At 39.0% G+C, this 24,644-nt stretch overlaps 1 protein-coding gene across 4 annotated transcripts in view; it reads left to right on the top strand.

Annotated features, from left to right (window-relative positions):
- RALGAPA2 (Ral GTPase activating protein catalytic subunit alpha 2) overlaps positions 1-23,896 on the top strand; it is a 529,040-nt gene extending 505,144 nt beyond the window's left edge. For 2 of the 4 annotated variants that reach the window (XM_077486017.1, XM_077486019.1), the window contains one exon: positions 18,970-23,896. In XM_077486017.1, coding sequence (XP_077342143.1) covers positions 18,970-19,121 — 152 coding nt within the window. In that variant the 3' untranslated portion in view covers positions 19,122-23,896. Of the gene's footprint in view, positions 1-1,911; positions 1,942-18,969 lie in introns of all 4 variants that reach the window. The other 2 variants (XM_077486020.1, XM_077486018.1) reach the window with 2 other exon arrangements.
- The last annotated feature ends 748 nt before the right edge of the window (positions 23,897-24,644 follow it).

Raw genomic sequence — 24,644 nt, 5'->3', positions numbered from 1 at the left:
TACCTACCAGTAGTGCTTTTATTTTAATAGGAGTTTCATTTATTTATATTTTTTGTATCTACTTTTTTTTCTTCTTAGATTGAATTGGAACTGAGAGTGGTTAAATCCATTGTCCTATTTTTTTTGCCATCTTGGTGATCTTATAGAGATTCCCTTCGGTTTCTGTCTCAACAGAGAGTGAGGAAATCTCTATAAAGTGAGAGACATCTCCTCTTAGCCCTTGTACACACAGTTGGAGAATCCGTCGGAATGTGTCCTATCGGACCGTGTCGTCGGATAATCCGACTGCGTGTGGTATGCATCGGACTGATTCCGTCGGACCCAATTTTTACACATGTTGCAAATATTTCCCGACCAACTGGTTCGATCGGACATACTCCGATCATGTGTAGAGAATTTTGATCGGACCAAGTGCCACGCATGCTCAGATCAAATTCCTACATCAAAGCTATTGGCTACTAGCCTGAACGTAGTCCCATCGTAACGAAATTACGTCATCACGTTCTGAATGATCGGATTTTTCGACAACTTAGTCCGACCGTGTGTATGCAACAGTTTCGGACAAGATCCGACGGACAAAATCCGACAGATTTGGTTGTCGAAATCTCCGACCGTGTGTACAGGGGCTTAGACAGTTATCACCTGAAAAAGTGTTACCCTCTATTCCTGTCCCCGTGACAACTCAAATTTTGGATTTTCTTTTACTTTTATTCTGGGTGACGGTGATCACCAGGAGAAATTGTGGAGACAGACAGCAGATAAAGTGAGGTGCTCAGCTTATGGTGACATTGTGTCATATATAGTTACAAGGACTAGCCCACACACCACCCATGTACCACAAATTTATAAAGGTCAAAATGCAAAAAATAAGAAGGCACATAGCATCCACGACCAAAAAAAGGGAGACATTGGTAAATAGGTGATGCAAAGGATGTTCACTGTAAAAAATTAGACACCAGTACCTTACCCATACACCCAATGCTTAGGTCCACAGCTTACAGTGACACTGTTATGCAGCTTGATTACAAGAAATCGTCAACACACCACTCATGGATTTCTCTAAATGGGGTACATAAGTGATGTGCTGGCCGTTTCTTGTAACTGAGCACCCAGGCATTGGGCTAAAGGGTGCTGGATGGATTGGACAGTTTTCGATAGTGACCATCCAGCACACTCCTTGTTCACCCCCAACAACCCCACCTTTCCCCTTATTTTGGTGGTGGGTGCTATGTGCCTTCTTATATTTTTTTATGTTGGCACTTTTTGTTTTGACCTCTACATTTGAGGTGCATGGGCAGTGTTCTAGCTATTTCTTGTAACTGAGCACAGTGAACACAGTGTTAGCAAGCCGAGCATTAGGCATATGGGTAAGGAAAAACTACAGATTTATTAATTTTTTTTGTGGGGGGGTGGTCCCTCACTAGCTTTAGATGCACTTTAAATAGCAGCAATCTGTTTACTTAAACTGAATATTTTTTGTTATGCAGATAATCCTTTTACAGTATGTATGATCATTAATAACATGTAGAGATTTTTTGAGCTGTTAAACATTGCCACTAGTTAGAAATTGACATTTATTTGTCATGATTACAATAGTTGGATCCGTGAAAAATGTATTCTGGTTTGTTTCTTTGGGTCATTGCTTAGTTTGTATATGCCTGTTATGGGAATCCTCCACTTTGGTCAAAGAAAATATCCAGCGTATCACCTTTAGTGCTGCTACTGTTATATAAGGGTGTCTAAACCTCATACATAGGGATTAGCAGCATCCAAAGTATGGCCCCCAATAGGTGTAGATGCTGTGGTTAACATCTTCTGCCAATTCAATATTCCGCTAAAAATGGCTGATGCAGCTAATGTGTTGTGCTTAACGCCATCTTGTGTTTTTCTTTGTTCTTTTCCTTCTTTTAGATTAGAAAACTCTTTACGGTATTGGGAAAGGTAAGACTTCTGCAACTAGGAAACTGCACTGGTTTCCCTGGCTTGTTTCACAGTGGCTTTTCTCCATTCGACATTTATTATGCTTTTAGTAAGAGGGGGATAAAAAAACAAAAATCCCTTTCCATCCAAAGAAAGCTATTTTTGCAAGAAGCTTCTCTGAAACAAGTGTTATTGGGAACGAACACCTGACTGTGTAGTGGCACTGACAATAACTCTGCACCATTAGTAATTCCCCCTGCCCCTGCATGTCTGAGCTTCAACGGAAAGGCGCATTCTTTTCCCCTTTTCTCCTGCTTCTGTTTGCTTGGGGCGGAATCTGACACCAGCACCTGCCATACTGGAACATGTCTTTGTTGCTTTGCACTTTTGTTTGAATTGCTGCAGGGACGCCAATGGGAGTTGAAATCCATTTACTTTTTTTTTCTTTCTTTCTCTCTTTCTGTTGCCTCGCTCTCATTCCCTCTGTAAGCTTAAGAAGCATAGAATAGGATCTGCAGATACACAGATAAGAATCGGCACGTGCTGTGCAACTCTAGCCCTTTGAGTTAGCTAAACTTAATAAGTACCTTTCTTTTTTTTTTTTCTTTTTTTTTTTTTCTTTTTCTTTCTGGGGGGAGGGCAGATTGGGCTTCTGAATGGAACAGCTGGGAGAGGAAAGGCAGACAAAAGAAGGGGAAACATTGAGTGCTATGAACCTAGAGATTGGGGGGAGCAGTCTACAGAGCAGGGAGCAGGCTGGCCACACGCCAGGTGTGACCTTTGCAGGCTCATTGGCTCTGCTTGTTTGTCTGGGCAATTTACAATTCAGCACTAGGGCTGAAAGACAGTGACAGCATACTTGTTGTATATAATAAAGGATGCAGAGGAGGGCTGGTCCGAGGCATAATGATCACAATGAATGCTGTAAACTCACCAGGGGACAGTATACTACATTATTCCCCTAAAAGTTAAAGAAACAAAGTGTGTATATTAAAAATCACCAGTTATTAGCTGAATTTCAGGCATGGCACAAAAAGTCCTGTAGTAAAAAGAAATTAAATAATAATAAAAAATTGCACAGGATTATAACCGATAAAAGTACTCACCCAGTTGTTATAACTCATTACTTGTCCCATATTTTATGATACTTTACAATCTGGAGTAATCAGCAATAAAACACGTTCACATGATTTACTGAAAAATAAAATGAAATGTTAGAAGATTTGTCCTACATGGTTGACCATCTTAAATGAAAAGTGAAGCTGAGACATGAGGAACAGGTTTATACAAAGGGCCAGCAATATTAGGGTATAAAACATAACTGTTTATAATACGGATGCCTGTGAATTATATGCAAGTAAAGGCTGGAAGAATCAATATATACTTTTTAAGAACTGGGTTCCTTCCACTTATACAATCATATTCAAATATTCCCTGCAAGTTTGAATCTTATTGGTAGCTGCAAGGAAACAATGCCAGTTTTTAGTAATGGGGAGTTATTACATCACTGTGTGATGGGGGCAGAGGGGGATAGTGCAAGTTGGGGAAGGGTGGGGGTAACTGGAGAGAGAATAAAGATATAGGGTGTTGTCTGTTTTAACGGACTCTAGAAAAACTGCTATCACTACAAGATTTGGTGATTGCAGCACATTTTAGTAAAATGTAGTGTCCCATTTTGTCCCACAAGAAAGATAAAAATGTGAATAATTAGTTTGATATCTATGCTCTTAAATGTCCATACCTGGAAAGTTTATACAAACCATTACTCTGTCAGGTTTTGACTAAACTGGGGCCTAGAGCAAAGAATAGTGAAGCTGTTGCCTATAGCAAACGGGCAAAATCCAACTTCTGTTTTCTTCGTGCAGAAGAGAGAATGAATTTGAATAACTTCAGCTGGTCATAATCACGTTTGCATCTCCGTACGTTTGCATCTCTGTTTTTTTTTTTTGTTTTTTTTAAATAAGATCTATTATATTAAAAATTTTATATATATTGATCATTAAGATTGCAAAAGGAATTAAAAAGACTTCCACTAAAATACAAGTATTGCAATAAATCTTTGAAATAGATATTTACATAACATCAATTCCTTAACAAATTTTAAAATTGAGAAACTTGCTATGCTTTTGAGAATAGCCATGCAGATTGTTCTCTTGTATACAGCCAATCTAGAACTAGAGAGATGTATACCAAAAATGTCAGTAAATATTTTTTCAAATCATTTTCCTACAAATTGGCTAGTGCCAATATCTGAATTCAGAGAGCTATGTCTGAAAAAAAAATGTTCCTAATTAAAAAGGCCTTTATTATATTGGAAAAAATATTACATCTCATGTATGAGTATGTAACAAGGAAAAAGACTGCAAATTAAAGTAGAGGCCTGTTTTAATGCAAACTCAGTCTGATAACCGTTCGGATTTGTTTGTGCCTGCTCATGCCTTAACATAAATGGTTGCACAGGACATCTATTTGAGTGGCGCATGCTGTGGGAGATATTTTCTAACTTGTTTTCCCTCTGTAAGCCTTGACCAGTGGTGTCTACAGACAACTCCATACACTAGATTTGGATGGTTTGGTGGTGGTTTGTATCAATAAAGCTTTACACTGCCATGCTGGCACTAAACTTCATACCTCTACACATTCACTGCTGCTACCTCTGTTAGCAAGTGGAAGTTTTGTCTTTGTCTCACTTTGCTCATCAATCTCTCTACAAATTATACAGTTTACAAACTGCTTCATCCTATATGGTAGGTTTGTAATGTGTTCTACAGTTATCTTGTACATATATTTCACGATGGATATAACATATTTGCAAAATTATATTATTTGGAAACAGGTGATGGGAAACCAATTTAACAATCTCTAGAATGAAAATTTTCAGCTTACTGTTGTAGATAAGAAATTATATTGCTACCTATTTTTAATAATACGTTCATCTGTTCTGTTATTATGGGCAGTTCTTGAATGTATACTTTTATTCAATAGAATAGTTAGAATCTGATTTTCAATTTGTGAATCAAAAACAGCTATGAGTATGAAACCAGATTAGATATGCTAAATGCCAGGAAAATGATCTGCTTCATTTTTTGAGCGTTTGCTTAAAGTGAAACTCTTTTCTAGCCAGAACGTAAATACCATTTTTTTTATGTTGTCCAGTATTCATCTAGTTTACACTAAACTGTTTTATTTATATGTCCCTTTGTTACTAACTTGATGAAAAATAATGTCTCTTTTAGTGCCTTATTTCAGTCACAGCTAGAGCGCCCTGTCTGGGACGAAGCGGGTTAATTGGTTTACAGCTTGGTGTGGAAACAGACCTTCAAAGTTTCATTACAAGAAAAAGGCCAAGTAATTAGAGTTCATGCCAGGCAGCTTGCAAGTGAATTACAATATTTGTATGAAAGGCTTTATTTTCTGTGGTTATTACTTGCTCGTTGTGCAGCTGCTGTCTCTCTATCAATCAAGATGCTTCACAAGAAGCTTCAAGGTTGATTGCATAGTTAAGGATTTGCTAGAAGAAAGTTTGGACTGATGGAATGTGCAAAGTTTTCGGGCTAATGGAATGTTGTGAGTACTTGTAAGCACCTAGGTGTGGCTTGTCTTTACACAATCCTGCCTGTTTGGACTGCACTGTTCTTTCTACGCACAGGAGCGATATTGTTGAATAGCTCACATCAAGGCTGCTTGAGCTTGCCCAATTGGCTGAATTTGTATTAATTTGACCATCTGCCATTCTGTTTAGCTGCAGGAACATATGATAGAAAAAGCTTCTCCCTCCCCCATCCCCATGCCCCGAGGGAACACGCACAAAAAAAGAGGATAAAGAATTTCCATTCCTAACTCCAGACTAAGCATCTGCATTTTTTCACAGATCGGTTTTCTTTATGTACTGTCCATTACTGATTTAGATTGTTGTCTTTTGATTCATCTGCTTTTCTTCAGGCTCCTGCCATGTCTTTTTTTTTATTCAGCTATGTTAACCTTATTTTTTCAATTAAAAATTGTGAAAATAAAAACTCCTAAAATATAAGGAGCATTATTTTAAGACATGTACATCCCATATGTTGTCATGCAGTTTGCCCCCCCCCCCCCCCCCAGACAATTATATTTACTTGTGTTTTTTTTTTCCTGTGCTCTTAATGGTTCTGAAGACACCTGCATTTGTGCCTGATCTGACCATTTATAGTCCAATCCAGGAATGTTTGTCTGTAGATCTTTCCTGGCTGAGCTGTCTCTGGAAGGGAGTCATTTGACCAGGATGAATTTCTCCTGTTTTATTTCCCTAAAGGCCCAAAGAATCCATCCCTACAGGAACAAGCATGCATATTCACCCAATGTAGGCATTTTTAAAGTATAACTAAAGGCAAAACTTGTGTCTGTGTGGGATAGAGTGAAGAGAGATTAGAACACCTATAAGGTTTTTATTGCTGTCTGTGCCCCTGGAGATTCATCCTCTCTAGTTGTCCTGTGTACCATTAACATTGAAAGTAAAAGTTAAAAAGATTTGGGTTGTCCCCACAAAAGTAATAGAGGGGAAATCTTCCAATGGGGACACTAGTTCTGGTGACACCATTAAGAAATTCTCTTCATTTACAGGGATTTCCTCTCACTTCCTATTTGGCTATGGAACAGTAAGTGAAGGGAAATCTCCGCAATGGAACACAGGTGACAAAATAAAAATCTGACAACCCTCCCTTATGCTATACAAAATGGGGGGGGGGGGGGAATGACTATAGCTCTACTTTACACTGTTAATTGCCATGGCAGGGCTCCCTGGAAGGATTACATGTCTATAGGAGGCCCCAACCACATCAGCCAGCCACTCTGCTTTGATTCTTACTGTTCTGCTAGAGTATCCTGCAGCTATCTCCCTTCTCTAAAGACACACATAGTAACATTCAGTCAAGCACAAGGTTCCTGTTTATGGACATGGCAGTAGTCTAAAGCAGTGGTGGACCACTTTCTTGGTATAGGGGATCTCAAGTGTGGCCCCTGACATTGCCAAAAAGTTGTACATAATATTTACAACAATTCAGTCTTACCTGATGGATTCCTTTTTCCAGCTCAGAAACATTGCTTACCTGTTGAAAATCAAATTTGCCTTGGCCAAGCATTTTGGTTTGCTGATAAATTGTAGTGGGCCCTGGGTTCTGAGACTATAAACTCTTTATACGAAGCTGCTGGAGATCACTGCTATTACTGTCCCTTTACAAATCAGTGCTAGAACATTTTGCTCCCTAAAGCCCCTCCTGAAAAATTATTATATTCCTCTTGGTAAAGTCCATTATAAAAGATCAGAGGAAAAACAAACACTTACAAAGGGAGAAATGGACAGCACAGAAAAAAAGTAGGAAAGAAATAAAGCCATTTACCTATTAGAACTCAGTCTAAGCCCTTGTACACACGGTCGGACATTCTGCCAACCAAATCCGTTGGATTTTGTCCGATGGATTTTGTCTGACGGATTGTGTCCGAAGCTGTTGCATACACACGGTCGGACCAAGTTGTCGGAAAATCCGATCGTTCAGAACGTGATGACGTTATTTCGTTACGACGGGACTACGTTCACGCCAGTAGCCAATAGCTTTGGTGTAGGAATTTGATCTGAGCATGCGTGGCACTTTGTCCGATCAAAATTCTCTACACATGATCGGAGTATGTCCGATCGGACCAGTTTGTCGGAAAATATTTCCAACAAGTTGGAAAATTGGGTCTGACGGATATTCCGACGGAAACAGTCCGATGCATACCACACACAGTCGGATTATCCGACAAAACGGTCCGATAGGACACATTCCGTCGGAATGTCCGACCGTGTGTACAAGGGCTAATAATTATTTTTTCTTTTACTGGCCTAAGGACCAAGCTAAGAAAAAGGTAAAGGGCGGCATGTGACCCTGGGATTGCAGGTTGGGCACCAGGGGTCTAGAGTTTCTGAGGCCTGTAAGATCCACAACAAAACTTTTAAAGCCCAACCATAAATCCATAAATTAAAGGGGTTGTAAACCCTCAAGGTTTTTTACCTCAATAAATTCTATGCATTGAGGGATGACTTGGCGGCACAGTGGTGTAGTGGTTAGCACTCTTGCCTAGCAGTAAGTAGGGTCGTTGGTTCAAGTCCCAACCATGACACTACCTGCCTGGAGTTTGCATGTTCTCCCTGTGCCTGCGTGGGTTTCCTCCGGGTACTCCGGTTTCCTCCCACAAACCAAAGACATGCAGGTAGGTTAATTGGCTTCTGTCCAAAATTGGCCCTAGTATATGAATGGGGATCTTGGATTGTGGGCTCCTTGAGGGTAGGGACCAATGTGAGTGTGTAATGTATAGGGATAGGGACAATTGTAGACACTCAGGTTGAACTGGATGGACTGGTGTCTTTATTCAACCTTACTAACTATGAAACTTTGGTGTGGAGTCCTGCATTCCTGATTCCAATGCTATAGAACACCTATGTAACATGAATTAGAATGGTTGTGTTCCAGGTTTTCTAGTCCACAATTAGTACCAGCCCTCACAGATGCTCTTCGGACTGAATGAGCACAAATTCCTGTAGACATACTCCAAAACCTTGTAAGAAGCCTTCCCAGAAGAGTGGAGGCTGTTATACCTGCAAAGTGGTGGCCAACTTCCTGGTAATACCAATGGATTTGGAATGAAGTTCAGGTCATGTGACTTTCATGACACACGGTTTACCTAAATTTACCTAAATTTGTGACACCACTGTCCTTATCACCTCCAGCCTCATCATTGGCAATTAATGAGTATTACCACACTGTTGAGGCCTTCTCTGTGCTCTTCTATCCTGTAAGTTGGTAAATACCCTTCCCCTTCTAGTTTCTAGTGTTTGAAACATGTTGGGTTGATAGCACAAGTAACGCAATTTAATTGATTCAAATGAGACTTTGAGTAGTTGTACTAACATCTTCTCTTTTTTTTTTTGTAAATTAATACACAACAGGACTAAAGTTTTTTTTTTTTCTTTTTTATTTCAATAGCCCAACAGGAAGATATTTCCATCCTTAGTGCACTTTATTGTGTGGATGGAGGTAACTGTTTTTCCTGAAAAAATCTTTTAGTATGTGGCCAGCTTTTTTTCATCAGTTAATGTACACTTTTCTGTTTAAAGTGTATCTATTCCAAAAAACTCTCTTTTGTTTTTTTAGATTTGGATATAATGTAGACAAGTACCACTATCATGTTTTACTGCTATTCAGGGCTCTATTAGAGAGATTTTTGTCATCACTTCTTGTTCTGTGGGCAACCTTTCACTTAACTTGAAAAAAAAAAAAAAAAAAAATATATATATATATATATATATATATATATATATATATTATTACTTCTGATTGTGTTGCCGTTGAAGAGATTTTGTGTCTCCAACAGAGGCTCCAATGGGAGAAAAACTTGATGGGTGTTCTAATACTTTCATACTCCAAAACTAAAACGTTTTGTGTATATGTACACTTTAACAAACAGCGTTCTGGTGGAACAAGCTGGAAGAAATGTAAGACATGCCAAAAATTTATTTTAGGTAAAGACTGCAAAAAAAAATGAAAATCACACTCAAAGAAAATACACAGTGCTTTCCCTTCAATTATTACATACAACCATACCAGGGTACTGCATACATATTGCAATGGCTGATAAAACTCCACCGTGATCTGGTATCATTTTCTATTATCGTTATTTGTTCTCTTTGTCCTTAACCTGAAAGAAATTATAGATAATATTTTGATGATGTATAGGTCTCCAAAGGGGATATACTCACTTCCTTTCTCAGTTATCCATCACTGAGAAAGCAGGTAAAGGTGATCCTTCCCAGCAAGATAAAAATCCTATAGAGGTTCTTGCATTTTCTCATCAATTAACCACTTGCCGACTGTATAACTTACATATACGGAGGCAAGGTGGTACTGCTGCACCAGATCACATACCTGCTACATTATCCAACACTTCTGGGTAGGGGGCATGCACGCGCACAGTGGGAGCTGATCTGCAAAGCAGACAAGGATCCATTTCTTCCCCTAATAAAAGCACCTCCCACACTAAACAAAAACACAGGCTTGGCACACAGTTAACCCCTTTCCATCCAGTGTCATTTGTACAGTGATAGTGCATATTTTTAGTACCGATCACTGTATTAGTGTCACTGGTTCCCAAACAAGCGTGAGTTAGTGTCAAATTTTTCTCTCACATTATCGCAGTCCCACTATAAGTCACTGATTGCCGCCATTTCTAGGGAAAAAAATTAAATTCCATAAATATATCCCATAGTTTGTAGATGCTATAACTTTTGCGCAAACCGCTCAAAATACACTTATTGAGATTTTTTTTAACCAAAAATATGTCGCAGAATACATATTGGCCTAAATTGATAAAGAAATTAGATGGGTTTTTCTTCTTTTTTTTTTTTTATTGGATATGTTTTATAGTAGAAAGTAAAAAAACTTTTTTTTTTTTTTTTTGTTTAAATTGTCATTTTATAGTTTTCAGCACAAAAAATAAATGGAGATAGATATAGAGGTAAAATCGGAGGTTGGGGCACTGATTCTTTTCCAGTCTTGCCAAAAAAAACACACTTTTTGGCTGGGGCTATACTTAAAGCAGAACTACACTGCATCTGAGCACCACAAACCAAATAATTACATTTTAATATTCAAAGCAAAACCCGCCCATCCATGCAATGTCTCCATGCTTTATTTTTCTGAGAGATCACTTTGAAAAACACCCCCCTAGCATTTCTGGCCATGGCTATCTTGAGTAAGGGTAGATGATTCATGTAGCATTTACTTCCTGGAATCCATCTGCTCTTAGCTCAGGCATACACGCTGGAGGGTGTGCTTAGCTGAGAAAACCTCTCCTCCCCTCCTGAACACTTCTGGAATGTATAATAGCATTTTGGCCTAGGCCTGGAATCCAGGAACTATGAAGAAAAGGAAAAAAAAGAAAAGTTTAAAACAAGTGACTATGATAAACTTTTCTATCTTTTTACTAATGCTAGCAGAATAAGGAATACAAATAGTCAATGTTGATTGAGCAGGTGAATTTCTGGTTTACTTACATTCATTGTCAATCAATTCATTACCTATAGAATGTGATTGAAAGCATAATAAATAATTGGTTTAGTGACCATTATAAAAGGTTAATGAGCAGATGAATTGACGTTTTAGCTTTGGACTGTATCAGTGTTATGATTTTTTTTTTTTTTATATCTGCGATTTCTTAGAACATTTAAACATGTAGCAGTTGTATATATTATAGTTCTACCCAGGCTGTGATTTATCAGAAGCCATATTGTAAGGTTACAGTAGTTTGGTGAGAAGTGGACACAAATAAAAGTTATGTCTATGATGACACCAAAGTAACTGGAAACCGGTGTGGCAGATGAAGGTTTGACCAAACAAAGGCAAACTGTGTAGGAGAATTTTGAAGACAGTTTTTTTTTAGGATAATGGCATAATTGCGTTCAGTCAAGTCTTTCCACAATGATCCATTCAGCTCCAACAAATGAACAGAAGGAGGAGTGTTAGTTGCTTTGTGTGTCTATACATACTATGCTGGTTGGACCATATAATGGTCTGGTCTAACAATAAAGCTGTGGGTGGCAGGTAACATCAGTGACCTCAGATTCCTCCATACTGTGGAGTGTTCGAGCAGTTCTGATCAGTGTTGGTATTTCAGTTGTTTTTAAGATTACTGCCCCACACACATGCACACACGCACACCTTTCCCCAAATACCCAAGACAAGTAGATTTTACAAATGGTTTAAAAGCACTAAAATGATTGTGGTCCAATCACATGTCCTTGGCCAGAGGAGACAATATTTAAAAATGTTTATATATAGCTGAAAACTATAACGATCAACTGTTTTTGGGTGAAAAATTGATTGATGTGGTTTGCCAAGCATCTTTGGTTGACTTAATGTAAAATATCCGAATTCAAAACTTTTCTTGGTTTTGGAGTGTAGAAGGGTCAAAACTTCTGTCAGGTCATAATTGCTGTTTTTGTTTCCAGTGGGGAGATTCACCCCTATGCCCTGGGGACCATCCTCTTCCACAAATTTACAGTTGTCATCAGAACAGGAGGTGAGGGAAATCTCTCAAGTGGGGGCACTGTCTAAAAGTAATAACTTTTAGGAGTGGATTTGCACTTTATTTAGAGATGTCCTCCTGCTGCGTTTCAGTATAGAAAGTGAAGGTGACACTAAATATCCCTATTCTCCAAAAATCTATACACATCTACTATTTAAAGCATTTGTAAAAGTTTATATTTTTTCTATTGAAGTAACAAATGTTATACTTGCCTGCTCTGTGCAATGGTTTTGCAGAGAGCAGCCCTGATCCTTTTCTTTTTGGGTCTTCATTCTTGAATAGAATGTGTGTGTATTTTAAACTAGAGTTTGGTGCCACTTTAAGGGAAATCTTCTTATGTACTTTCATCTCAGCCATGTACAGATTGACCTCCACCTGGAGCACTAGTTGGTGAAATATTTTTTGGACTCTTTTATCACTGCATTACTGTAGTTGAGTGTGTTGATGTTCTTTAGTACTAATTTGTGAGGTAGAGAACCTCTTCTTTTTTTGCCATAGAAAGGAATGACAGCTAAGTTTTCACAACTTGGTTTCAAACATATACAGAAATCTCTGCAATCACAAGCAATTCCTATGTGTGAAAGTGTTCCTTATCAATCAGGAGGCAACCCCTACAAGTTCCAGCTGTCAGAAGCTATTATCAAGTTGGTTGCATCCCTTGTAAATGTTGAACCTAGTATGATATTCCTAAATAAGGAAATAAACATCACATTGGTAGCTGGCAACAGATCGTTTTATATTTCTTTTATCCCGCAAAAACAATTATGAAGATAAATCAAAACTGGCCATTGTACTTTGTTATAAAATAGAAGGTGTAGCGCTAAAAAAAGTTCAAATAATAAAGTCCATCTATAATGAAAAAAACTGGAAAGACTTTCAACTGAAGACCTTCATCCAGAACCAGATAGATCAGGCAGGAAAGCCACCACCAGCACCCAAACAAACTGACCTGTACTGTGTAGGGTACACACAATCTAAATTGGATTAATGGCCCCAACAGTTCCTCTTGCATTGATTGATGAGTCACACGCGTCCTTTAGCTCCACCCAAGCTAAAGGACGCGTGTGTCGCGGGACGCTGACTGGAGACATGGCGGCCATCTTTCTGGTTTGAAACAATGATTGTTTCCATATGCCTGATAGTTCATTCATTAATGTGAGTGTACCAGTTTTTACTTAATAAACATCTTATTTATTTGGATGTCTGCGCAATGAGCCCTGTTTTCTCTTGTACCTTCATGTGGGTGCTTGAGTGATCCAGTGAATTTTATAATTAGAAGCAGTCTTTTGGGTTCATTCTATCTGTGTGGAGAGGAATAGGCTAGTCTAAAAGTGGAGTGTATCAATCGATGCAAGAGGGAACTGCTGGGATCAGTAATCCAATTTATATTGTGTGTGCCCTACACACTGATGGTAAGGGTTAGTTTGTTTGGGTGCTGGTGGTGGCTTTCCTGTCTGCTCTATCTGGCTCTGGATGAAGGTCTTCAGTTCGATTATCTTTTCAGTTTTTTTCATTATAGATGGACTTTGTTTAAACTTTTTTTTTAGCGCTACATCTTCTATTTTATATTGTGTCCAGCAATTTCATGTTAGCTGCTTTTTTTTTTTTTTCCATTGTATATTGTTAGCGCAACAGGTTTTTAATTTTCATTGTACTTTGTTGCCTCAGATTTGTTGGCCAGAGAATGGTCTAAGGAGCTCTGAAAGAGCCTATAGGCACATCTTAGAAAGAACCCAGTAGTAGTCATCCGTACTGCCAAAAGTAAAGCTAGCCATACACAGAGCAAATTTTATCTGGTTGCACATGAACTGGACACATTTGAGCTGTGGGTGGCCCTGTTGGCTTCCTCCCACCTGACATCCTTCGTTCTGGAAGTTGGTGGAGCTGGGCAGAAAGTTTTGGCCAAACGGTAACTGCATCTAATCATATGTAGCCACTGTTTGGCTATTTTTATAACAGCTGGTGCCGGTTGCCAGATTACAATAGCCAGCAGGAGAGATTTGACCATCCATGTGGTTTAGTGTGGATTGTGGAATTGAATGATTTCTCTTGTTCAGCCCACAAGGACAAACAGGAGAAATGTTACAATGTATGACCGGTTTTGAATGAATGGGAGGCTTTGGATGCTCACGCATTATGTCATCACCAGGCCCATTATGATGCCATTATCACATTATATTCACAAACCTGATCATATAATTTCAAATATACTGGCAGAAATAATGAGCAGTTTCACCACTGATAAATTTGGTTTTCTTTCATTTATAAGCCACTACACTGCCCATTTTTCGCAAGAAATGCTAGAACAATTGCATATTTTTTAATTGTTTCCATTACCCTAAACAGCAAAAGAACTAGATGAGCCTGGTGGATTATTGTCAGGAAAAAAAAAAATCACACCAGTCTAGAATTTTACAGCTGGTAGGAATTTTGTGACTTGGTAGTACTTGCACAATCTGACCATCTCCAAAGTCTTTTTGGCCAGTTTCTTCACTAAACAGACATGCTTTATTCACATGAGCTCAAAGGAGTAAGATGTGGGAGCCATGGGCTGACAGCCCCAGCAATGGGGAAACCAATAAGGATCATGCAAGATCGTCTAATCTGCCCAATCACAGTGTTTCCCGAAATATGTGTCTAAGGCTATCAAATGTTGCCCCGTGAACACTGAAGAAAGAAAAAGTCATATCAGATAACTGATAATGTAATGTCTATGAAGTGTGAATATTCATCCATTACAATCGTGCATGTTTAAAATACTACCTGTTCAAGCCGAACTCCAGGCAAATTTTGTCTTTTCCCCATGCAGTGGGGCTGTCCCTGCACTCTATGGGTTAACTGCTCATTTTGTTCTAGGTGAGTGGATAGCGGAGATATACAAACTTGACTCGTTGACCACCCTCCCCCCCCCCCCCCCCCCCCCGTACAAGACTAGTCCAGCACCCCCGCGCTCCGGCGGTCTTGAAAATGGACTGTTCCTGATGTCAGCACACTCTATAGACAGGACCGTGGGGGAGAGCGGTTTTCTGGAGGATCGACGGATCAGGCTAGTATTTGCTTTGTGGTCACCCCTAGTAAAAATGAGCAGTTGACCCATGCAGCACGGATACAGCCCCAGTGCATGGGGAAAAAATTTTGCCAGGAGTTGGGCTTTCAGGAATTGAACTCTCATTGAATCTCCATTGAAATGTATGCCTTGATTGGCTTTTTAAACCTTAGACCTGTTGTACTAGCAAGATGTAGTATTTAAAATCGAAAACTCGCATTAGTATTCTGCAGCTCAAAAATTCCAAGGCATGGACTTCATTGTCACCTCCATCCATCAGACAGAACAGGGGAGAAGTGAGGTTTTTACACTGCACTTGTTTGTGGCATTGGCTCATGATTTGAAGATAATTCAGACTGATAGTAAGTGATGAAATTAAATTCCCTCTTACCTCGCTTCCCAGGGAGACGGCGCACAGAGAAAGCAACTACAGTCCTCGATTGCAACAGACATTGCTGAATTCCTTGGTGCATCTTTCTAATTGTATTGGGAAAGATTTGTTATACACAGGCTTTAATTTTATTCATTTTCTGGTGTGTTTAATAGCCGCATCCTCATCTGGTCCCATTCAGACAAGCTATTTTGTTGTGACCTTCAGTCATCTTCCTCTTCAGGGAATAATTGCATTGCAAGTTAATGTTTAAAATATCAGCATGTGAGCTGAAGGAAGCCGCTACAGGCTCAGCCTGCTATTTGCCCTGCTATAGCATGTTATCGTCTTGCTGATTTTGTTGTATAATTTATAAAATGCTTTATTTGGGTTTTAGAGGTGAGGTAAACAAAGCTGTCATCCTGTCACCTTGTCTGCCTCCCTTTATTAATGCCCTTTTCCCATCTTCTATGAACACAGAGCTCTGCAGCAATTACCAGATGAAACCCAGGTGATTAACATACCCAGAAAGCATGGCACTGCTTAGCATAGCATAAATGAATCACATGGCACCAAGGTGATACATTTCATTTATGGAGCATGTACCACTTTGCACTGTTTAATTTAACTTAATGTACATACATTGTTTAAGCTGAACTGCTGGCATAAACCAAAGTGCACAGTTGAACTACATCTTTAGCTAATTTATTCTGTTCAACCAGTCTTGTGGTCCAAGCACCTCTGCTGGACTTGTTTGCATGAAGGCAACCTGGAAGAGAACGATGGAGGCTACCGCTGCTTACCTCCAATTCTGAAAATGCTATTCTGCCTCTCCGCATTTTTGTAAGAAAATCCTATTCGTCTACTACCTCCACCAACACTGGTGGAAGGAACAGTAATCAGATGTTCTACAACAATAATGCTGTTGAGATTTGCAGCCTGTCCATGGCAGTCCTTTTGGTCGAGGCTGTAGCAGCTGCAGTCATTATTGCACCTTGTGTGGTTTGGGACACATTTTTGCATACAGTGCTTAGACTGCTGAGAATTCGGAGAGATTACTGTACATAACTCGCATAAGGTATAAAATGTACCACTTGTTCATATCTGGAAAATTTCTCAAAACAGAAAACAGAATAATACTTTTCTGCCAAAAGAAAAACATGTTACTTGTACGTCATTTACTGCGCATGGAAAATTAAAAGGGCACTCTACCCAAAGGTGAGATTTCAGCATTGGGTATAACCACGTAAACACTTCAATACCAGGCACTTACCCACCTTCCTGCCCAAGCCAATTTTCAGCTTTCTGCGCTGTCGCTGTTTAAATGACAATTGCATGGTCATGCTACACTGTGCCCAAACTAACTTTTTACCATTTTGTTCCCACACTTAGAGCTTTCTTTTGGTGGTATTTGATCACCTCTGCAGTTTTTACTTTTTCCTAAAAAAACAAAGACCAAAAATTTAGAAAAAAATAAAAGTTTTGTAAATAAGTACGTTTTCTCCTTCACTGATGGGCACTGATAAGGTGGCACTGACAGGCACTGGCGATGGGCACTGGTAGGCGGCACTGGGCATTGATAGGAGGCACTGATGGGCACTCATGGGTGGCACTGATGGGCACTGAAAGACTGCAAACATGGGTACTTATGGGTGGCACTGATAGGTGGCACTGATGGGCATTTATACGTGGCACTGATGGGAACTGATACGCGGCACTGATAGGCATCCCTGGAGGCAGTGGTAGGCATTGTGAGTGGGCACTGATTGGCAGCTGCCTGGGCATTGATTGGCAGCTGCCATGGCACAGATTTGCATTTCTCTGGTGGTCTGGGGGGGGACATACCTGGTGGTCCAGTGTGGATGGCCATTCTGGTGGTCCTGGGTGGCATGATGGTGGTCCTGGGCGGGATAAATATATATATTTATTTTTTATCCTTGGGATAAGGGTTTTACAAAAATGAGCAAAAGTTGACTATTGTAATTAAAGTTAAATGGTTTGTCTTAACCCTCTAACTAAAACATTTTCTGGACCACTTGATCTGTTAACCACTTGCTGACCGCCCTATAGCTATTTTGCTGCTGCAGGACAGCAGCTGTGTGCTGGATCACGTATATATATATATATATATATATATATATATATATATATATATGTGATTCAACTCTTCTGGATAGCGAATGCGCAGCGCCGGTGGGTCACGCTCGCTGTGATTATACACATCAGGAGCCGATCAGCAGGTACCGCAGGCTCTATGTCCACCGGCACCCGCTGATGATTCAATACACAAACATGTAAACAAGGCAGATTGCTAATCTGTCTGTAGGGAAGGCATCTGCATCTGCAGTTATGAAGAAATGTATTCTTTTTTTGGATATGATTTTATAGCAGAAAGTAAAAAAAAACATTCTTTCAAAGTTGTCTTTTTTTTTTTTTTTTTTGTTTATAGCACAAAAAAATAAAAGGCACAGAGGTGATCAAATAACACCAAAATAAAGATCTATTTGTGGGGGGACGTCAATGTTATTTGAGTACAATATCGCACCACCACACAGTTGTCCGTTAAAATAATGCAGTGTTGTATTGCAAAAAAATGGCCTGGTCATAAAGGGAGGTAAATATTCCTGAGCTAAAGTGATTAAAGGAAGTTGAAAAATCAGACTTATAGACTGGATCTCTAGGTAAAAAAAAAAAGGTATAAGGCACCTTTCACACAAAGATTCCAAACAGGTATGCCTGTCGGCTTTTCAAACGGACCCAATTAGAACCTTCATTTGCCTCTATGGAGAGGTGGGTGTAAACGGGCATATGTTCATTTACACCCGCCAACATCCAATCTCATCCGCTCTGTTCCCCTTGCTGGATGCCAGTCAGGTGTAAATGGAGAGGTGATCCGTTTACATCCAACTGCCCATAGAGGAGATTGGGCTGTGTTTGCATCAGCTCTGCCTAAGCAAAGCAGACGGACCTATCATCTGCCTGCTCAGCAGAGGTCAGTGGTCAGATCCCCTGGTCAGCAAGTGGATCGCAGGCGCAGAAACTAATGCAGCCACCACATCTAAGAACTCATAAGCTGCATAAAAATACATTTTTGTTGGTTAATACCACTAAAACTCTCCAGTATTTGCCAAATATGAAAAAAAAATGTTTATCTGATATGGGAAATGAGAACAGTTCTTGCTTCTGATATTTAAAAAGTCACAGTGAGTCATAAGAAATAAATGCATTCTCAATGGTGACTCATTCCTTAAATCGACAAAAGGTGTACCAGTATTTCTCTGTATGACAAATATATGGACAGATTTGGAGGACTGTTAGCGGTGACCTCCGAAGCATTGCATTAGTCTGAAAGAATGTCTAACATTAGAGGGCCTTTACATATGAATTTCTATTAAATAGCATCACTCCTGCAAACTATGTGCAGTCATGTTTCCAATTTCCGTGTAAAGCTGTTGGATTTGTCATTTATTTGTCAGGACCTGTTCTCCTCTTTACTTGAGAATCTTATTAACGTACTCCCTGACTCTGCTTTTCCTTCTAGGTCTCCCATCAAGCACCAGTTCCGATCTGTCAACTAATACAGGAGCAGAGCCGGCGGAACCTACATCTCCGACATTAACACGTGCCACCAAAAGCAAAGTCTCGGGAAAGCTTCGTCGCTCTGCCAGTGCTGTCAGCAAATCTTCCAACTGAAGCACTTTTTTTTTTCTTTTTCTTTTTTTTTTTTATATGAACTCTAGTACAGAGCTGTTTTTAATCTAAAGAAAAAAATATTGAAAATATAATTATAACTTTGCACCTGTGAATAGAACTTTTTAAGCCGTGCAATGTTGTAATGTGTGTCTAGCGGGGCAGGACCCCCTGGGTAGGTTATTAGTAAGTTATCCACTAGGCACTAAGATATGATGCAACTCTGGTTGTAATACTGATGATGGCAAGAGGATTGTCTGACGAAGCGTAATGATGCAACAACACCAAATGACAAGGGACCACGTAACCGGCATGCCAGAATCACAACAATCCCTGCAAGAGACTTAAGTGACATGGATTTCATTGCCTCATTCTAAAGGCTGTTTGTGTAACACTTTCACTGCTGCAATGTTTTCTGATGCCAGGAAAGACAACTTAGAGCAGTGGTGCACTGTGTGTCTTCAGAAGCGTATGCAAGCTACAATTACCTACCTGCTTGACAGACGTTCCATGGAGAGCCTACTGCAACTTGCTCCCATGGGAACATGGCCTTAAAATGTGAATTTTTCCACATATTATTTTAACAGCCTAAAATAATACATCCTTAAAAACAGCTTGTTTCGTTATAATAATGCAGGCTGTTTTCTTTTGGGGCTCTTTTGAGGCTGATTTATAAAAACTAGAGGTATGTAAAACTACAGTGATGACCATTGCAGCCAATTGGGGGCATGCTTTTGTTTTCTAATTTGCACTAGAAAAAATGTCAGACGGAATCCGATTGGTTGCAGTGGTCAGTGATCTCCTGAGCAGGACATCAATTTCATCAAGTGTGTGTATGCAAAAATTTAGCTTTGTACACTTTTTCAACCCTTGGCATCCTGGAGCCCTCAGCCGAGGTTAGATATACATGCCAGATACAACAGTTTGACACTTTTGTGTATGTGGCCCATGTTTTTATATATATGCCCCTTTGAATAGATCTGATGTACCTTGATCCTTAATTTGCCATAGTTCATACTTTATTTTGAAAGGTTCAGGATTATTGTTGTACAGATCCTTTTTAACTATTTTATTTCTGACCAACCTTTACCAGACGGAGAAGGCTTTTTTTTTGTTTCCTGAAGACTGAGGTGTTTAATGTTCATGTTTAATTGTTCTTGCTGTTGCCTTGTATATTTTTCCACGTCTGTGTAGTTGATGCTACTTATTTTCTGTGGTCTTTTCCTGATATTTAAAGTCAGTCATTCTAATTAGCAGTTAAGAAGTTTTTGCTGTGATTTCCTTTATGTTCCAATAGATGAAGTAGAGAAAATGCACAAGAAAATGCACTTCTGGATTATTTTTTTGTTCTTTTTTATGTGTGTCAGTTGATTTTTGCACTAATATGATTGCTCATTTAAAGAGTGCCTGTCACTCGTCAGTTGGAAGCAGCCATCTTGAGGCTTGATAAAACTTCCAGACAGTTTTCAACTAAGATTTAGTTAAACGTGTGGAGCCTACAGAATGAGGTTTTATAGAATGTGGGTAACAGGTTCACTTCATTTTTTATGTATGTTTTTTTTTTTTTTTTTTTTTTTTTTCAGGATTGTACCAATAAAGTTTTTGTGTGTGTGTGTGTATATATATATATATATATATGTATATATATATATATATATATATATATATATATATATATATATATATATATATATATATATATATATATATATATATAAAATATGTTAATTACACTGAGAATTATTTTTTTTTTACTTGTGCTAAGTGAAGAGTTGAAGTTGGACTCCAGTAAGCAACTGAAAAACATTAGGCAGTGTGTGTCCCCAGGCTATATCAACAGATGTCTTCACAGAGATAGCCTGCTACTCTTCTAGGCCTTGCAGACATTCATTCTGCCTGAGCTTCTGTCTCCCACTTCTGTGAAAGTCAGCTTCAAATTAATAGTAATTCTGTCATTTGCATATCAGAGATAGGATTTACGTTAGTTTAATAATTACTTGTAAAGGGAAATTGGGTTTTCTTACTCCCTAATAATGAAGGATGTTTTTTTTTTACTGTTAAAAACCTTTAAAATTGCCTTTATTGTAAAAGCCTACAAAATGACATGAATATGAGAAATTGATAGAAAGCCCTTCAAGTTGATATCCATAGGAAACACATTCTGTCTAATGCCCTGTACACACGTTCGGACTTTCCGATGGAAAATGTGCGATCGGATTGTGTTGTTGGAAATTCCGATCGTGTGTGGGCTCCATCGGACTTTTTCCGTCTGAATTTCCGACACACAAAGTTTGAGATCTGGATCTAAAATTTTCCGACAACAAAATCTGATTGTTTAAATGCTGATCGTGTGTAGACAATTCCGACGCACAAAGTACCACGCATGCTCAGAATAAATAGACGAAAGCTATTGGCTACTGACCTCTTTATAGTCCCGCCTTATGTGTTGTATGTCGCCTCGTTCTGAACGATCGGATTTTCCGACAACTTGTGTGACCGTGTGTATGCAAGACAAGTTTGGGCCAAAATCCGTCTGAAAAAATCTGACGGATTTTGTAGTCGGAATGTCCGACCGTGTGTACAGGGCATTATAGTGCATTTTTGGTACAACATTTATACTTTGCTTCACCTTCATTGCAGACCTCTTTCTGGAACTACTAGTTGACTGGTTATCATGTTGATCCAGTGGCTTTACTACTTTCTGAACTCCAAACCCAGAACAAGAATGTTGTTTCAAAGTTCTGTCACTTTACTTTTTCAGGGGGAAGTGACTGAGTCTCTTACTAGCCCTTCCTCCATCACAGCCACCACAAAATATCCTGAGCTTCAGGCTATGAGGGGGGAAGGAATCTACACCCATATTACGATTCTCGGTGTAAACTCCATTACGGTCTGACACAAAGTTCATCCAAAGTATTTTGTGAGGCTGCAATGGACGAATGCAGTGGGAGAAAGTACTTGTGGCAGAGAGTGGCCTTTAAAAAAGCTGAAATAGGAAAGCGTAGAGCCGGGCAGCTAGCATTTTCAGAAGTAGGTCAGCAATGCCCTTTGTATTTCAGATTTTCTTTCAGGCAGCTATTTTTGGGGCTGAATCAGATATGACCTATCATAAATGTACCAGAGCCAAATAAAACAAGGATATTTGTGGGCATCTGCTAAAAAGGCTTTGCATGCACCACCATTTCTTGTTACCCTTGATGTGTAGTACAGTTTTTCTCACACATCGGTCATGTACAGCAACTTCTAGATTTTAATTTATTTAGATAACTAAAGAAATCTGTATCTGTCAATGAAACTTAAATTATTAATGATAAAGTGCGTGTAGGCCTTCCTGATGTACATATGAAGCACTCTAATCTGCTTTTGAGTGAATAAGGTAGGCAGCTATAATACCATGGCACGTCATCTGAGCTATTTCTCCACCCCTACCAACAGATCACAAAAGATGATGGTGTTGATGTGTTAGAGGAGAAAGGTGAAATACAGGAGAAGAGAAGACTGTATCACTGGGGAAAGTGTCAGGAAGATGACTTAATGCCTTATGGTGACATATTTTCACCTTATGATGATCCCATTAATTATTATGTTTTGGCTACATCTACACTCACGACTTGCCCTCTTTAGACTCGATCACAATATTGGAAACTGTGCCCTGTCCAGTTTCCAGTACTCAATAAGCACGGCAACATTTAGAGTTACATCCCTGCAGCCTGTGCACTTATGAGGGTAAGTGATGTCACTAAAACCTAGCAGAAAGGCTGTATTTCTAATAAGTATTTCAAAATGGCAGCATCTTGCATGAATACGATGAACGCTTCCATAGTCGTTGGGCTTTAAGCCTAGGAATCAGTCAGTGGATTGATGTTCAGTCAATACTACATGTAGAATTTTCTGGGATACAGTGAACCAGTGTAGAGGTGAAAAATTGTACAGTTGTATAAATAAGCATATTTTGGGTTTCACTGTAATTTATTTGCACTGAGCAGTGAAAGAGTTACACAAGGTTCAGTAATAGTTTGGGCTCTTCATCTCAGTCCGAGTTATGCAGCTAAGATTTCCACTCAGGGTGATGTGAAGGAGAGGGATTCAAGCAATTTGGCTGTCGCTTCCTCTGGAATTATACAGGTGATGCCAGTAAATATGAGTCAGTGTAAAATTACGGATCACATTCATCTTGCCTGTCACTGTTAAGGTCTGTTTTAGAAGCTGTCAGTCTTTTTATTCAGTTCATACCACCCAGTCCTTACCTAAATGTAAACTACATTGTAAAAAAAAAAAAAAAAAAAGAATTCTAATGGACCAGAATGAGGTTTGTTTCTTAATATATTGTTTGTACTCTATCTTCAATTACTAGGAATGAACAGGGTCTTTTTTTGTTCCCGTGGATTGTATGTGAACATGATATTCTAGGCTTTAAGGCCTTGTTCTGTGTTTAGGCCTCCTTCTCACAGGCCATCTTCTTCTTACTTAGGGAGGTGCTTGAGTGTGGATAATCAGTTTTGGATGTTTTGTTGAATTCTATTAGACGTGGTATGTACATAGCAGTATATCTGTACATTCAAAATCTTGTTCTTTCTAATGAGGGTGTGCTTTAAGAAATGCGGGTCCTTAAATTCCCCTTTTTGGTGCATTAATTGTTATATTTGTAAAAGAAAATATATGCTTGAAATGTCCATCTCTACTGCTGACATATCAGTTTTTTAATTTCCTGAAATTATTTGTGTTTATTTCTGAATCTCATTTGAATTTAATTAAAAGTATTTAAAAGTCAACAATAATCTTGTGTGATTCTTTATTTGTGAACAAAAGATAACTGGTACCAAATATATCCCTTAAAGGTGAGGTCACATGGAGATGTGCTTCTGCAATGTGATATAACCCCAGAGTGCTTTTCTTTAGGTGGCCATACGTATGGTCGTTAACCCATTACTGGAGATGCTATCATGTCTGTGGGCACCTGCAAACACCACCAGCTAGGAGATCTCAGAGGAGTATGATTAGACAGAAGACCTCTTGTTCAGTCACTGCTATTTACATGCAGGTAGGCCAGTGCTAGAAGTATCTGCATTAACTTATCTGCTTAGTAGCATAAACATAAATATTTGCATATTTTGATGCTGTACTAAAAAAACATCATCAGATCATGCCTGCACCGTCAACCATGGTCTGATGTCTATGGCTAGTGTTAGCCTTCAACTGTCATTATACTGTTTTCTGCAAGTGCAGTAGTAGATTGGCTTTTGGTAGAAAGCTTAGAGCATACCTTTATACGTAAACATATGTTTAATATATTGCTGCTTATAAGTCATTAAGAGGTGATGCCTGCGTTAATTTATGTACTCAATTTTTTTCCTTTGTTCAGTGGTATCGCTAGGGGGTTTCTTTTGGGGCTATAGCCCCGAGTCTCTTGAGGCCCTAAAATGCTAGGATACAACAAATTACCTTTTTTTGGAAGGTGGGTAGTCCAAGGTTATTTAGTAAGAGGAATAGTGAGTTTTCTTGACTTGTAATTTGTTTTGTAACAAT

The sequence above is a fragment of the Lithobates pipiens genome, unplaced genomic scaffold (assembly GCF_037356315.1).
Source record: "Lithobates pipiens isolate NorthernLeopardFrog02 unplaced genomic scaffold, aLitPip1_a1.2 Scaffold_18, whole genome shotgun sequence".
NCBI classification, from domain to species: Eukaryota; Metazoa; Chordata; class Amphibia; order Anura; family Ranidae; genus Lithobates; species Lithobates pipiens.
The sequence above is the reverse complement of the archived record's forward strand: the minus strand, read 5'-3'. Positions and strand labels throughout refer to the sequence as shown.